The following is a 16388-nucleotide window of genomic DNA, read 5'->3' on the forward strand; positions in this document are numbered from 1 at the left end:
AATCAGGCAAACAAACATTTCACTGAATCCCAAGACCCAAATAAATAAAGGACTAAAGGAATGTTCCAGCTCCGCTGCACGGGGGGGCGCAACGATCGACGGTGGTCAATACTGTGTTGTTGTTTTTTTATAGAAATTTGTCTTCTCAACAAACCCCCACGGTTTATATCAAATATTAAAAATCAACATCAAAAGAACACATGGTATCTAAAAGTATTACGTTCTCTACATGCACATACGTCGTTAGGAACATGCAAACGTTTTCGTATTTTTCTCTATGAAAGAAAAAAAGAAAAGAAAAGAAAAGCCACATCAACACCGCCGGTGGTTTACGCAGAAATAAAAGAGGTCGGATCGCTTCTGACGTCTGATGGCCGATCGGTCCGGACTCGGGCGCGTGGTTACGCTTCCTTCGACGCGAGACAGAGGCCGCATAGTTAAAGAAGGTTTTCATTTGTTTATTTTTTGCCATAGTTTGAATTGTTTAAAAAAACAATGAATGTATTTGCAGAATATGAAGCCGTCTCAGACGAAGAGATTCACGTTTTGACTGTTCGAGGTTGATTCTTGAAAACCTTTTTCTTTATTTTTATTTTTTTTAATAACAGGCCACGCCTCCTCCCGAGTTTTGAGCATTTTGGGTAAATGTTATGCATGCAAATATACGTATAAAGTTGCTGTAATCCTAAATATTCAGTTTCTTGTTTACACTTTGTGCCTTTATGCATTTGTAAGTCTTTTTTTTTGGTTTGTTTTTTTGTTTGCATGTTGTTTTTTCGTAGCGTTTTTTTCCTATAAAACATTTGGTCACACTCATGCTGAAGCCTGAATCTGAAGAGACCAGCATGTAAAGCTACAGAATGGATGGTCGAGATGGTTTTTTGTCTTGTTGCATAGCCCTAACTCGCTTGTCTTTAGCTTGTGTCTGCTCGGCCCCCCGTGGTGAGGGGTCACTGCGGTTTCAAAAAGAAAAGAGGCCCCGCCCACAAACACCTTGTCTACCTTTTAAACCAGCTGCTGCAGAGGTTTTAACGTCTCTCGAGAACGTTAAAAAAAAAGCACAGCTTTCACGAAAGAGACAATCCAGTCCAGCAAAGTTGCATATTACAAATATTTTGTTGTTTTGTGTGTACGATGAGTATTCTGGTATTTTAGAGATTTTACTTTTTGAACTTTCTCCATATTTTAAACTTCTTCAATCTGCCGCAGCGCTTCAGTTCTACAGTAAATCAGATTTCCTACATTTACCTGCGTGGGTTTGTAACGAGCACCAGCAAAAACAAAGAAAAAGGCCTTCTCGGTTTCAATCAGACGTGTAACGTGACGTTATTATCTGCGTTCCCCAGTTCGTCATTACAGCCGTGTGACCGATATTAGCTCATCACAGATGATATGTTATTATTAAATCACAAAACATGTCGGGACAGAAATACCAAAGATGTTTTTAGAAAACGATGTCTCCTTCTACTTAGTTGATTTAAACACTGTAAAATGTTCGGTTCAGATCGTATCTCGGGAAAAAACATTCTCTCATTTGCGCTGTTGATCTTAAGCGAACTGATCAGCAGCCGCTGCTCAATCATTTCTTGGTCTTTTTTTTTTCCTTACAAAGAAATACATGAATTAAAAAGTGAAATTCTGATCTTTATTACGATGTTAGTTTTGAATAAATACGTGATGAATGCGTTTTGGTTGTGTAGCTACTGTAAGTGAATTTAATCGATTCTCGCAAAAAAATTTTTTATTTCTGCTCAAATTCGCTTAATTTTCAAAATAAAATACCGATAATGGCACCAGCTTCAAAATACAGCACGGGAACGCAGATAATAATCGGGTTAATTTGTGTTTTGCTAAATGTAGCTGGAGAAGTTGCCTCTTTTTTTTTTTTTTTTTAGCACTTTCCTACCTTTTTCCTTTCTGATCTTTAATAACATGAAAAACTTACATCTCTGTAACATTTTCCTCAGAACAGCAGCTGCTGGAAATATCTTGGCATGAAGTTACAACATCCATTTTTTGCCAGTTGTCCATCAAAGGATAAAATAAATTTAAAAAAAATTAAAAAACACCACGAACCGAAAACACTGGACCTAGAAATGCTAAACACACACACACACACACACACACACACACACACACACACACACACACACACACACACACACACACACACACACACACACACACACACACACACACACACACACACACACACACACACACACACACACACACACACACACACACACACACACACACACACACACACACACACACACACACACACACACACACGATTTATAAAACAAAGAAAAATAATCGTGAGGTCACGTTCGCGTCTCTTTTAAAGCGTGACTGCAGACTCTCTCTCCGATCGCAGAATAAGGCTTCCTGTACAACGTGTTTCCTGCAGAGCTACATAGAAGGACTCCGACGTCTACTCAGGTGGATGCGTTTAGAAAACAGTTGACAATTGCATCTTTTTTTTTCTTCTTCTTCTTCTACTGAATATCTAAAAGGATAGGCACTTCGTCTGAAAACATCGCAAAGAAGTCTGTAAGAAAAAACGTTACGACCTGAAAACGATGGCAAACCGGAAGCAGTTCACGTAAAACACACCTTTTGTTTTGATTTTTGTTGTTGTTGTTGTTGTTGTTGTCATGTCGTAGAAAAAAAATGCACACAATGAAAAGAGAACATCTACGAGAAGGTTTTTTGTTTTTTCTTTTCCGGTCCGATGTTTTCTCGCTACCATGCACGTCGTCTTCTTCACGTTTAAACGTCCCGCCGACACCGAGGGAATGTCGTACAGGATTTAGGCATCGTCATGGAATGGCAGCGTCCCGAACTAAAAGAGCAACACGGCTGTTTGTACCACGTCTGAATGTCTGAGCTTTTATTCACGACTTCTCTCAACGATACCGACCTGCTTTCCGTCTCGTGACTCAGTGGATCGTTTTTCTTGTTGAAAACTTCCACACTGACCCTCAAAAACAAACTTTAAACCTTCAGCTGCGCCTCATTCAGCTTAAAATAAATAACTTTTAATATCGTGTGTTGTGCTGCTGGCTGAGTTTACTTAACGTGGAATAAGGTGACGAGTCTGTTAACCATCTGATAAAGGGAGCTTTTTGCATGTGTAGGCATTTTGTTTTTCTCTAAATAAGTAAATAAAATGTTCAAAGTCGTCTTAATCCAGCTGAAAATAATTTATATTTTGAAGTGATTGATTTAAGTGAGTATGTCCTGTCAGAGAGCCAATTAAAACAAACGTAATAGAGTTTCTATGACGATATTTAAGGTGCGTTGATGGATTCACGACAAGACCTCCTTTTGATCTGCTTCCGTTTGCCCTGTTAAAGTTGGTGTATTACACTGTTTCTAGTATTGTTTCAAATTAAAAGCCCTCGGGCTTTTATTGTGAAACATTTGCAGGAACATGTTGTGACTCGTCCAAATATGGTCACTTCCTGTTTCCAAACCGCTCCGAAGTAGTAAAGATGGTGACGGACAGAATCCGAACTGGAGGATTCATAACGTTCACGAACCAACGATGACATCACTGATGGTTGATGACATCACTACTTTCTGGGTCAAAGGTTTACGACAGGTTATAAAACTTACCGATAGTTGTAATCTACTATTAAAAGCTGCACCAGTAAATATTTTATGTATTTGTAATTAAAAACATAAGGTGAAAGTTGTGACAAACCTGCAGAGAATTCCACTAATCTGCATTTTAGCTCCTTTCAGCTGAATGTTTTGGTTTCGACTCGTCCACCTTGTTTCCAGCAGCAGCAGGAAGCAGCTGTTCTGACAAACACCAGAGACTGAAACAGAGTTCATATCAGAAATATGACAAATCGTTTTGCTGGATGTGGAATGTGATTCAACTTTTACTGCTCAGAAAAAAAAGTGAAACAGTAAAAAGCAACAGATTTCTGTGTAACAGCTGGTTCATGGACGACACCGTTTGATGTTCAGTACGGTGTCAACCAAACGCTGAAGATCACTGAGAGACGAGACGCTGACGGAAAGTTTCCTGATCGACGTGCTTCTTTTGAAAAAGACGACATTTTGTTGGTCCACATTCGGTTTGGACCCTCCGAAGCTTTCTTCCCCGTTCGGACGTCCTGCCGGACCGCAGCTCTTCCAGTCGGGATTAAAATACAGCGTTAAACACACACAGTGACGATGTAAACGAAAGCCTTCGAAGAAGATGATAAAACTCATCACGATTCCTCCAAAATGCATTAAAAAGGTTGGTTTTGAAGCCATGCTAGCACCATTCGTCCTCCTCCACCTCCGGGTAATACCTGGGTGCCCTGGCGCCGGAGCCGCCCCCGAAGCTGAAGTGGTACCCGTTGGGCACGCCGAGGTTCTGCTGCGGAGCCGGAAGTCCCGTCCCGCGAGGCGGCGCGATCCGAGGTGAGCGTCCGGCGCGGGGCCCGGGAGACGGCGCCGCCGCGTCCCGGAAGACGTCCAGCCGGTCCCGGAGGCTGCCGTACGGGCCGTCCGGGGCCTCGCCGCGGGCCCGGCCCAGGAAGGGCTCGGAGCAGATGCGGGTGACGGGGCAGGGGAAGTGACGGGAGCCGGCGTGGCCGAGGGCGTCGTGCTCCGACAGGCCGCGGCTCAGAGAGGCCCGGCTGGACACAAAGTGCACGGGGGAGGAGTTGGCAGTCTTGTAGGCCACCCCGGGCCGCGGGGTGAGGGGGGTCTGGGGGAGCTGCCGACGTCCGCGGCTCGGCGTGCTAGAACTGGAGCTCAGCGCCACCGGGCCGCCTTTAACCCAACCACTGCCCTGGATGAAGAGTGGACAAGCAATTTGAAACGAGAGAACGATGAGGAGAACGTGTCCGAGAAGGGAAACGAGGGGGAGGGGGGAGAGAGAGGAGGGGGAGGAGGAGGAGGAGAAGAGGGGGGCAGGAGGAGAGGAGGGGGGCAGGAGAAGAGGAGGAGAAGAGGAGGGGGCAAGAGGAGAGGAGGGGGGCAGGAGAAGAGGAGGAGAAGAGGAGGAGGAGGAGAGGAGAGGAGAGGAGGAGGAGGAGAAGGAGGAGGAGAGGCAAGAGGAGGGGGGCAAGAGGAGAGGAGGGGGCAGGAGAAGAGGAGGGAAGGAGAAGGACAGGAGGAGAAGAGGAGGGGGGCAAGAGGAGAGGAGGGGGGCAGGAGAAGAGGAGGAGAAGAGGAGGGGGAGGAGGAGAGGAGGAGGAGAGGCAAGAGGAGAGGAGGGGGGCAGGAGAAGAAGAGGAGAAGAGGAGGGGGGCAAGAGGAGAAGAGGAGAGGAGGGGGCAGGAGAAGAAAGGGAAGGAGAAGGACAGGAGGAGAACAAGAGGACAAGAGGAGAGGAGGAGAAGAGGAGGGGGAGGAGGAGAGGAGAGGAGGAGGAGGAGAGGAGGGGGGGCAGTAAAATGTGAGACAGGATGACACCAATGAGGGAGAACAGGGAGAGACGACGTCATGAAGGAAACAGATGAGATGGAGATGATGAAAAGAGAAAAGTGGGGAAAGAAGTGAGAGGCCATGAGAGGCTGTAACCGTGGCGACGGAGGAGAAGGTCAGAGCATGCAGAGCGTCATCTTCTAGACAAACACTATCTGGTACTGAGGGAGCAGCGATTCATCCGGTCCCGCCAGGAAACACCAATCTTTAACATAATATAACATTATACGCAAATTCAAGCAATTGCTATTTTGTTTTTTAAATTCCTAAATCAATAAAATGATTGAATTAAATGTTTATTATCAAAGGAAGTGATTGTTAATGAGTTTTATCGACACGCCCATTTGTCAGAGACGTGTCTTTGTTTGTGTTAACTTGAATTAACATGAATAAAACAGCATCGAACGCTCTTATTTTGAAAGGCTGATGAAGGCTGTCACTTTTAGAGCTTTTATTCCTTTGTCAGGTAGTGCTTAAAAAAATAAATAAAAGTAATCTCTTAAAATTAAAAAAAAAAAAATTCACTTGAAATTCTGCAAATCAAATAATTTTTTTTTTAGAAAATTCGCTGCAAAAATTGAACATTTTTGATCTAAATAATCCCGAACAAACTCAGCGGCGTCCTGGAGGGACCGTCTATCAGCAGCCTCCTCCTCTACTCGACCCGCCCTCCCACCTGCTTGGTGCCGGCCTCCGGCCCGTCGCCGGGGGAGACGGCGCAGCTGGCGGTGGCCGACTTGGTGTGGCAGTGTTCCCGGCTGCAGTAGCGGTCGCAGGAGTAGTAGCGCTGCTTCTCCGCCGAGGAGTGATGATGCTTCCTCTCGTGGGAGCGGCCGCGCTCCTGGCCTCGCTCTTTGGGGGCGGCCGGGTCCGACGCTGGCTCTCCTGGTGCACCTGAGGAGGAGGAGGAGGAGGAGGAGGAGGAGGAGGAGGAGGAGGAGGAGGAGGAAGTGTGACCAGGTGGGAGGCGGAGCTTCTGGTGAATGTACTGGGTGTCTATGTGACACCAGCCCGTGTTTGTCCGCTGACCTGCGGAGGAGGCGGGCTGACCGCCGAGGGGCGTGTCCAGAGACCGCTGCCTCTTGTCCCGGTCCCGGCGGTGGTGGCAGCGGTGGTGGTGGTGGTGGTGGTGGTGGTGGGGTCGCTCCTGGCTGATCGGCTTCTCCAGGGTGTAGTCCCTCAGGTTGACCTCCGGGGGCCGCTGTGAGGCCACGCTGGAGGCCGAGCGCGACATGGGGCTGTTGTCGGGGACGGTCTGAGGGGCACAAGAGCTTTTAACGTCTGCGACTTCAACACATCTTCATCGTGTGTGAAAGGATGAAGGACGACGTTTTTTGATGATTCAGTAAAAATGAGCTGAGATATAAAAAAACATCGTGATCTTTTGGTAAATGAATCGACTTATTAAAAAAGATTCGATGTGACATGAGTCTCTGGAGTTTAATCTCCATTTCATGACGTGAAACTAAAACACATCTCGTCCCATGTTTGTCCTGCACCAACGTCTCTTCACGTTTCAGGAGTTTCTGCTTCAATATGAACCTTTTTTTTTGCGTCATAATGAAACTAAAAATGCTTCATAAACATCTAAATCTTATATTCTAGTTTTCTTAACAGCTGTAAACTTCTCTTCACAAAGTCAAAGCAGTAAAACAAAGTTTGATGTGTGAACGTACGGCCAGATGGATCCCAGCAGAGTGACGGGAGTGGCTCCGCTGGGACGCAGGAGACGGACGGACAGGAAACAGGAAACAGGAAGAGGATCAGCAGCAGGTTCAGGTTTACGTGACAGAAATGATACAAAACTGTTGAAAACTAATGATTTCTACATGTTGGTATTTAGGCAATAAACTTTCAGCCAAAAAGAAGTTTCCATATTTGAAGAAGCATGTTCATGATTTAGAATTTTCAAATTAAGGCTGTGTGTTAATTAAACTTCAATAAATGTAAAAGACCACAAGTGTTAGTGGTAAAAATCATTAAACATTACATTTACTGTGAATTAGGTGGGATATTGTGTTGATAACCATGTAATGGGTTAAACTGTTGATTTAAGGAAGTGAGTCAACTACTCCCGTCTCCTTTGTGAGTTTAGGCCCCGCCCACTACATACAACACAAATCGCAAACAAAAAGTTTCATAAGTAAAAATTAGAATTTTGTGACCAAAACAAAACAAAAAACTGGAAGAGCAAATTTGTTTGAAATGCAAATCATTATTTTGACCGTTAAACTTTTTGTTTGTAGTTTGAGTAATTAAAAACAGATTTCTAGCGTCTGTTTGTTGATTGTCAGAATAAAAATTAAACAGTTGCACGAAGCAGAAACACTCGAGTACTTTCACGACTGTTTCTTCTGCACAACTGTATCGTCCGTCATCTCCACCAGCCGCCACTAAAAACAGAAGGAAGCTCTGCAGGACGTCATGCAGATAATTCTGCACTCCGATATCTCCGAGAACGACCGGCCTGTATTCCCTCCGCTCCGTCTGCCAGGCTTCTTATCTGGACAATTAAAACGGACGCTGAATTAAAAGGTGATGAAACTGCAAAATCGGGATCTAGAGTTCCCCGATGAGTCGGGGTCAGAGGAGCGTCGGCGGGGGGGGGGAGGAGGAGGAGGAGGAGGAGGACCGGAGTGGCGGAGGTGTCCCGTGTCTCCGTGGCACAAAGACGGAGCTCAGAGAGAGACGATCACACGGCGTCTCCTGATCCTCCAGAAGCTCAGCTCAAATTAAGGAGGAGGAAAAGCAATCTGAGGGAGCGTGGAAGATAAAGCGGGGCGACGGTGGGGAGGAGGAGGAGGAGGAGGAGCAGGAGGAAGGAGGAGTGGAAGATGAAGCGGAGCGACGGAGTTCCCGTCAGACGCCAGCAGCAGCAGCAGCTCGTTTCCAAAAGGCCAAAAGCATTAATTGAATCAGCTGAAGAATTTCCTGCCCTGTGTTCAAAAAAGGTGAGAAAAATAACACGGCGACTCCCCCCCCCCCCCACACACACACACACACCTCCCTCCTCCGTTCCTCACATCCTTTCATTAATCCTCCCCCCAACTCCACTTTCTCTCTAACCCAATTACCGTCTTCCCCGCCCGGTGAATCTCGGGGCCGAAGCCATTTGGAGCCGCTATCAACTTTTCGGTCGGCAGCAGGAGAAAAACAATCGTGGACAAACAGCTGGCGGCCGGCCAGCGTCTAATCAGATCAGCGAGGACTCTCCTCCGCTGTGAGAGCAGGATCAACAACGGGCTACGAGAGGAATGCACTTTAAACGCACCGATCGATCAACATCAACATCACTCAGGAAATGAGGTGCTTCTTATATTTCTTCGGATCCAGTGAAAGATTCATTTAGAGCTTTTTTTCCGAGCCGGAGCGGGACGGACGGAGAGTCCTCCGAGTCGAGCTGCGTTCAGACACGGCGGGACGTTTGGACACGTCGAGATCAGAGACGATGTTCATTTAGAACAACAGCGAGAGTTCAAATGAAACAGTCAAGGGTTAGATCACTCCTAAAATCAGTCCTCAACCAAGTCTGAAATCAGTCCTAAACCAAGTCTAAAATCAGTCCTAAACCAAGTCTGAAATCAGTCCTAAACCAAGTCTAAAATCAGTCCTAAACCAAGTCTAAAATCAGTCCTAAACCAAGTCTAAAATCAGTCCTCAACCAAGTCTGAAATCAGTCCTCAACCATGTCTAAAATCAGTCCTCAACCAAGTCTGAAATCAGTCCTAAACCAAGTCTAAAATCAGTCCTCAACCAAGTCTGAAATCAGTCCTCAACCAAGTCTGAAATCAGTCCTCAACCACGTCTAAAATCAGTCCTCAACCAAGTCTGAAATCAGTCCTCAACCACGTCTAAAATCAGTCCTCAACCAAGTCTGAAATCAGTCCTCAACCATGTCTAAAATCAGTCCTCAACCAAGTCTGAAATCAGTCCTCAACCAAGTCTAAAATCAGTCCTAAACCAAGTCTGAAATCAGTCCTCAACCAAGTCTAAAATCAGTCCTAAACCACGTCTAAAATCAGTCCTCAACCAAGTCTAAAATCAGTCCAAGTTCACATCTAAAATCAGTCCAAGTTCAAGCCTAAAATCAGTTTAAAGTGAGCGGGAGTGAGTAAATCTGATGATAATGTAGAGGGTAATATAAAGAGTCTCTGCTAAAAGCTAACTAGCCTAGCTTTAGATTGTCCAAACATCACTGTTTCTGTCATTTTCAGAAGGAATCCTCCCAATATTCAGGATATATTTATGGTTTTACAGCTTATGAATAGCAGCTGTTTGACTTTTCTTCACTGTGTCTGTAGTTCCTGCCGTCTGCCTTTAGGGGGCAGTGCAGACTAAGAGACACATGAGACAGAACCTGCATCTCTGCATCCCGACTTTCTGATAACATTAACGAGTAGTTTCATGATGAAGAGGAGCGATGAAGAGGAGCTCTTACCTGCAGCTCTGTGTTGAGTCGAGGCATCGAAGCTGCTCGGCCCTGGTTCTCCAGACCCGATCCAAGGACCGGGATCGTACTGCTGATGCTGGTCTCCATCTTCCCCATCTCCACTGACTCCTGGACACACACACACACACACACACACACACACACACACACACACACACACACACACACACACACACACACACACACACACACACACACACACACACACACACACACGTCCATTAGCATCACTGAGTGAGTTTCACATCACACCCTTTCAAATTAATGGCAGTTAATTCAGTATTCAAGAAAACAAACAATAAAGTCCAAATCTACTGAGACAGGTTGGACCGGCCGGCTTCCTGTTTCCATTCATACCTTTTTAAATTAAAGTCCATGAAATGTTTTACTTCAAACCAAGAACAGGTTTTAATTTGCAACATCTGTGCAGGAAGTGTTGAGTTGAGAAAAGGTTTCTTTCTACTAATGAAGGTCTGGTTTGGTGTAAATAAAATCCTCGGACGTGAATCAGTTTGACTGTTTGTTTTCAGTATCTGTTAATATTTTAAATTTAACACAAATGAAGTGCTTGTTTTCTTTATGATTTAATTTTCTTACTTTTCCAAATACAAAATGATTTATTACATTTCATAATAAACAGTATTGTCCACGTTCACACTGACAAGTATGAGGCACCCCTTAAAGTACCAGGACGGTCTGATCAATGCATCGAGGGTCCCTGAATGCAGCACGACACAAAAAAAAAAGTGTTTCGGGAAACAGACGGCAGCAAAAACACGTCATTAAAGCTGGCAGTTATTCAAAGTGTTTCCTGTTATTTGAGCGGAGCAGCAGAGAGACAGCGCCCGTGTCTCCGTACCTGAGCGACGGCGGCGTCCGGCCGGTCCTCCGACGGGCCCCGGGACAACATCCTCCCGCTCGTGGCCTGCGGAGCGTCTTTGTGTTTGTCCTTCAACCAGGAGGACGACGGCTTGATGGCGTGATCGTGAGCCGGCCTGTGAGGCACAGCAGGCGCAGCTTCAACTCTCCGGTTTCACAAAGCGGTGAAAACTGAGCGCACGTTAATCTGGAAGGATTCTTTCTACTTAAAACAGTGAAAACAGACTAATAATCGTATCTACGTCTATTTATTCATTTTTTGATCTCCTGCTGTCAGGCTTCTCGGGGTCCCGACGCGGCGACCGGACTTACAGCGCGCCTCCGTTGGTGAGGGAGGTGGAGCTGGGTCGGGCCTGCGGCATGCTGGGAAGCTCCACGCTGTCGACCATCCCGGGCAGGTCTTCATCCTGCATGGAAGGCAGCAATGGCTCAAACACAGTCCCGAAATGCCACTGTGGAGGAGAGACGGAGGGACGACATGCTGAAGACGCTCACAGGCAGCAGGCAGAATATCGTTGGACCCAGATCTGGAGGGGGGAGGAGGGCAGGTGGGGGTGGAGGAGGGGGGCAGACCTGGGGCAGAATATTCTCTCTCTCGCAGTCATGCTCGAGTGTTGCACGTGTGTGTGTGTGTGTGTGTGTGTGTGTGTGTGTGTGTGTGTGTGTGTGTGTGTGTGTGTGTGTGTGTGTGTGTGTGTGTGTGTGTGTGCGTGCAGACGAACATGCACCTGCAGAACAGACGTGCACGGCTGCAGCCAGACGCACGACGATGCTATAAAATCTGCCTTTTTAAAAAAAAAAAGCAAAATCTACGGGTGCTTTTATTTTGAAAATAATGAAATGAGGGAAGCAGTCGATGCTTTTGTAAAACACCAACGAACAACTGGCGAGTACAAAAGCATCTTGTTCAGGTGTGTATGCATGCAGGCATACAGTCGGTGTGTGTGTGTGTGTGTGTGTGTGTGTGTGTGTGTGTGTGTGTGTGTGTGTGTGTGTGTGTGTGTGTGTGTGTGTGTGTGTGTGTGTGTGTGTGTGTGTGTGTGTGTGTGTGTGTGTGTGTGTGTGTGTGTGTGCGTGATGTCGTACCTGGGAGCCCGGTGCTTTCTGCTGCTGCATCTTCCTCGCCTGGTTCTGCTTGTAGTAGTCGAAGATCATCAGGGCAGCGTAGACCTTCCCCACCGTCAGCTCGTTGTCTGAGGAGGAGGAGGAGGAGGAGGAGGAGGAGGAGAGGAGAGGAGAGGAGGTTGTGCTGACTCATTCCTTTCTCCTCCATCCATCTCTGTCTCCTTCTCACCTCCTTCAGTCTTCAGTTTAAAGGAACTTCTCTTTCATTCGTCCACAGTGAGAAATTAAAAAACAAACTGGAACTGGAATAAGTTACGACTTCTCGCCAGTAGGTGGCAGCAAAGAGCAACGATCAAAGATCACAGGAAGCTCTTTGATCCTTTGTAAAAAAAAGGAAAAGGTCAAAGTTGAAAGGACGCTTACGTTTGTGAGGCGTCACCAGCAGGTCCACGGTCTTCTGAGACAGGTTGGGCCACACCGTGGACAACTCCTTCTTCAACTCAGCATCAGACAGTCGCTGGGCAACCATTCCTAGAAACCCCCCAACCCCACCGACCCCCCCCACACACACACACACAGAGTCAACCTCCTTCATTAAAGCAACAAGGCTGTTGGATTAAAAAACGAAGGTCCAGGCAGCTGGTTGTGGATTTACAACCCGGAGACGGTGAAGCTGAGGGAGATGCTGGTTATTGAGGCGGAGGCAGCGGAGGATGTAGCAGACACACCCAGCGCCGCTCAGAGACCTCTAATGAGTCCAAACGGGACTCACATTCCCTCATTTCCAGCTCAGAGAACAATAAATAGCAGCTGGAGCGCATCTGTGTCTCTTTTTTTAACATCATCACAGAAATGCTGCTGTTTAGAAGATGTCTGATTTTTTGTACAGTATTAGCTGTCAGACTAATAATAATAAAAAAAGGTTTTCTACCGTTCACCTTCTGATTATTAGAAGGTGTTAAACAGAATGAGAAAATCTCTCGTTTGAGATTTAAATCCCTAATAAAGGGTATAAATGAGAATCTGCTGACACGGCATCCCTGACAGACACATTTGGATCTCATGTTTACAACATATGATGGGAATCTGCACGGGCTGGGCTACATGGTCAACATACATGTTTCACATGGTCAACATACATGTTTCAACATGGTCAACATACATGTTTCACATGGTCAACATACATGTTTCAACATGGTCAACATACATGTTTCACATGGTCAACATACATGTTTCACATGGTCAACATACATGTTTCAACATGGTCAACATACATGTTTCACATGGTCAACATACATGTTTCAACATGGTCAACATACATGTTTCACATGGTCAACATACATGTTTCAACATGGTCAACATACATGTTTCACATGGTCAACATACATGTTTCAACATGGTCAACATACATGTTTCAACATGGTCAACATACATGTTTCACATGCAGAATCACGTGAAATTCATGTTGTTTTTCCTGTAAGGGACAAAAAAATCCTGAACTTCAACTTTTCACATCATCATCATCTCTATTTCCTTAAATGTCAGCTGTAGGTGGAAACAGTACAAAACTTTTACCGTGGAAAATTTACGATTAATAACAGTTTGATATAGTTTGTAGTTTCTTATAGGAAACAGATTTATACCAAATGTTCACGAGGAGTTTAGATGACTTGCAGAATTTGCAGTTTTAGTTTTTGCAGGTGGTGAAATAAGTTTTATATTTTGTTCTTGATTGTTTTAATACAGTAAAATAAACTGACTGTCTCACCATTTTTCACCAACAACTACTTCCTGTTCAAAAACGCATGAAGCACTTTTCTACTCAGATTATTAATCCTCCATAACTGAACCACATTCTTGTTATATCGATTATCAATATTCTTTCTAATTCGTCCTGAGGTGTGTGTGTGTGTGTGTGTGTGTGTGTGTGTGTGTGTGTGTGTGTGTGTGTGTGTGTGTGTGTGTGTGTGTGTGTGTGTGTGTGTGTGTGTGTGTGTGTGTGTGTGTGTGTGTGTGTGTGTGGAGTTTCTCTGACCTGAGGCCAGCTTGATCTCCAGCGCCGTGCGGATCAGCGCCATCAGGGTGGAGGTGAAGTGTACCGTGTTGTCGTCGGCGATGGGCATGTTCATCTTGACGAGGCGCTGAGAGGAGAAGAGGTGGGGGGGAGTGGGGGGGAGGTGGCGAGGCGACAAGACACGAGACACAACGTGAGACCACCGGGCGGCTGCATTGAAACTACCCCCCTCCCTCCCCGCCCCCCCTCCCCCACAAATCACAAAACCCCCGGAGAGTTCAGTCTGTGTGCTGCTGCGATCCCCGTCCCACTGATCCACTCATATTTGAAGGGTTTTTTTGTTGTTGTTTTTTTACATGTGTGAGTGAGTTGAAGGCCGCATTGATAAAAAAATAAATAAAAAGAAGTTCCCTGAGACTTCGGTCCAGCACACAAAAAGCCTTCTCCCACAAAGAAGAAACGTACGGAGGAGACAAACTAGACATTCACATTCACTGCTACCGGCTACGGTATGCACTACGCTGCAAGTCAAAGTGCACTGGAGCAAGACTGACATCGACCGGAAAGAAGGTGAAGAGAGGAAGAGGCATGTGAACGCATAACCATGAGGGTGCCTGGACACGTCGCAGGAGCTCGACTCTGAGGCTGCCATCCGGCCAATCGTCAGCTTGACTTTTTCTCTACGTGATCGTGTGGCAATAAAAAGAAAAGAGTCCGTCCCACCGAAAGGACTCGGTGTTGGTGGAGGACTTAATGGCGCCGCTAAAACCAGAATGCTGCTGCGGGGATTGTCGCTGTAAGAGTTGAGCTCCCCTGAACAACAACGAGAGAGAGAGAACAACAAAAACAACAACAACAACAAAAAAGCATTCACCTACATGTGCTATCAGTGGCAGTGCAGAGAGTCAAGAGAGAGCAGAGTCAGAATGAGATGGGAGAGGAGGGGGGAGGAGGGGGGATGGAGAGCTGAGGGGCGCGCACACACACACACACACACACACACACACACACACACACACACACACACACACACACACACACACACACACACACACACACGTACAACCACTGTACGGTCACACACTCACACACAATCACAGGCTGCACAACTAATTCAAAAAGAACAGTTTATTATCAATTATCAATCAGCCGTCCAATCACAGTGAAGGAAGGGGCGGGACTAATGCGGTCGTCATAGACACTGTTCGCTGATTGGTTCCAGGAGATTCCAGGACCGGCGATCGATCTGCTTTTTTTTTTTTTTTTACTTGCAGCAGCCAGAAGTGACCATATTTGGATGAGCTGAGGGCTACGAAAAACACTATGCCCCGCCCACCTGTACCGGCAACCTGACTGCACCCCAGGCCTGTCAATCAAACCAGACATGCGCCCATCAATACATGTCAGTGTTGGAGCCCCTGGTGGCCCTCAGTGGTATTACACTTTCTGCATTGGCTACACATTTCAGACCATTTTTTATATAATTTATGAATCTAATAAATAAATAAAGTCATACAGTTGTATTTTTCTTTGATGCTGTGCAGCGCTAGTATTCAACACACACACACACACACACACACACACACACACACACACACACACACACACACACACACACACACACACACACACACACACACACACACACACACACACACACACACAAATATATCTCCCGCAGTGAAGAGACTGAGATGGTATGAAAGAAAGAATGAGAAGGAATGAGCAGCAAAGACAGAACCACAAAGTGAAAAGCACACGTAGAAAATATTTCTCCCACAGAAAAGAGCAACAGAAGCCACACACACACACACACACACACACACACACACACACACACACACACACACACACACACACACACACACACACACACACACACACACACACACACACACACACACTGCTCCACAAAATTAAAACCCAAACTAAGGTGTACCATTCAAAGGAAAATAGTGACATAAGGGAGCAAAATTTCCTCCACAAACATGATCAAATGTTAATTAAGTCTTCTCTGTCGGGGATTAGCAAAAACAGGAAGGACAGTAAGAGATGAGGGGAGGGGCTTACACATAAAAAAAAAAAATATATATATATATCAGAGCGCTAGCAATAAAAAAACAAAGTGAAAGGAAACGAGAGCAGAGCACAGACGTTTGGCCTGAGTTGACGCCAATGAGGGAGAGAAAAGGTTGTCGAGCAGAAGGTGGAGGAGGAAGAGGAGGAAGAGGAGGGTCTACCTTGTAGGCGACTCTCGGCGGACATTTCTTTCCCAAACCTAAGGGTGGGGACATGTGGAGCAGCATCTGATACATATCGAGGTACTTGATACGGCCACTTCACGTGGGCGGGAAATCAAAAAACAGAAGGCAAAAAAAACAAAACAGAGAAGGATGGGGGGGGGGGGGTAGAGAAGAAGGAAGAAATCAAACAACAGGAGAACAATGGAGAGGGGGAGGGGGGGGACAGAAATCTGGTGTTAATAGATTTCTCCAGAGAGTGAGATGTGAGATGCCATCCTCCGGCTGCTGGATGGATGCA

The 16388-nt window shown here is 46.0% G+C and overlaps 1 protein-coding gene across 1 annotated transcript in view; it reads right to left on the reverse strand.

The window, feature by feature from the left end:
* Positions 1-2777: 2777 nt before the first annotated feature.
* Positions 2778-16388, reverse strand: part of cacna1ba (calcium channel, voltage-dependent, N type, alpha 1B subunit, a) — a 77952-nt gene continuing 64341 nt past the window's right edge. The window contains exons 40-50 of the mRNA XM_069720072.1: positions 16088-16184; positions 13869-13974; positions 12257-12364; positions 11855-11961; positions 11081-11220; positions 10749-10884; positions 9878-9997; positions 7116-7154; positions 6469-6694; positions 6116-6333; positions 2778-4801 (exon numbers count right to left, since the gene is read on the reverse strand). Coding sequence (XP_069576173.1) covers positions 4280-4801; positions 6116-6333; positions 6469-6694; positions 7116-7154; positions 9878-9997; positions 10749-10884; positions 11081-11220; positions 11855-11961; positions 12257-12364; positions 13869-13974; positions 16088-16184 — 1819 coding nt within the window. The 3' untranslated portion in view covers positions 2778-4279. The remainder of the gene's footprint in view (positions 4802-6115; positions 6334-6468; positions 6695-7115; positions 7155-9877; positions 9998-10748; positions 10885-11080; positions 11221-11854; positions 11962-12256; positions 12365-13868; positions 13975-16087; positions 16185-16388) is intronic.

This window comes from Brachyistius frenatus, unplaced genomic scaffold (assembly GCF_029030835.1).
Source record: "Brachyistius frenatus isolate BFR_SWC_R1_liver_20210118 unplaced genomic scaffold, ASM2903083v1 Contig_231, whole genome shotgun sequence".
NCBI lineage: Eukaryota > Metazoa > Chordata > Actinopteri > Embiotocidae > Brachyistius > Brachyistius frenatus.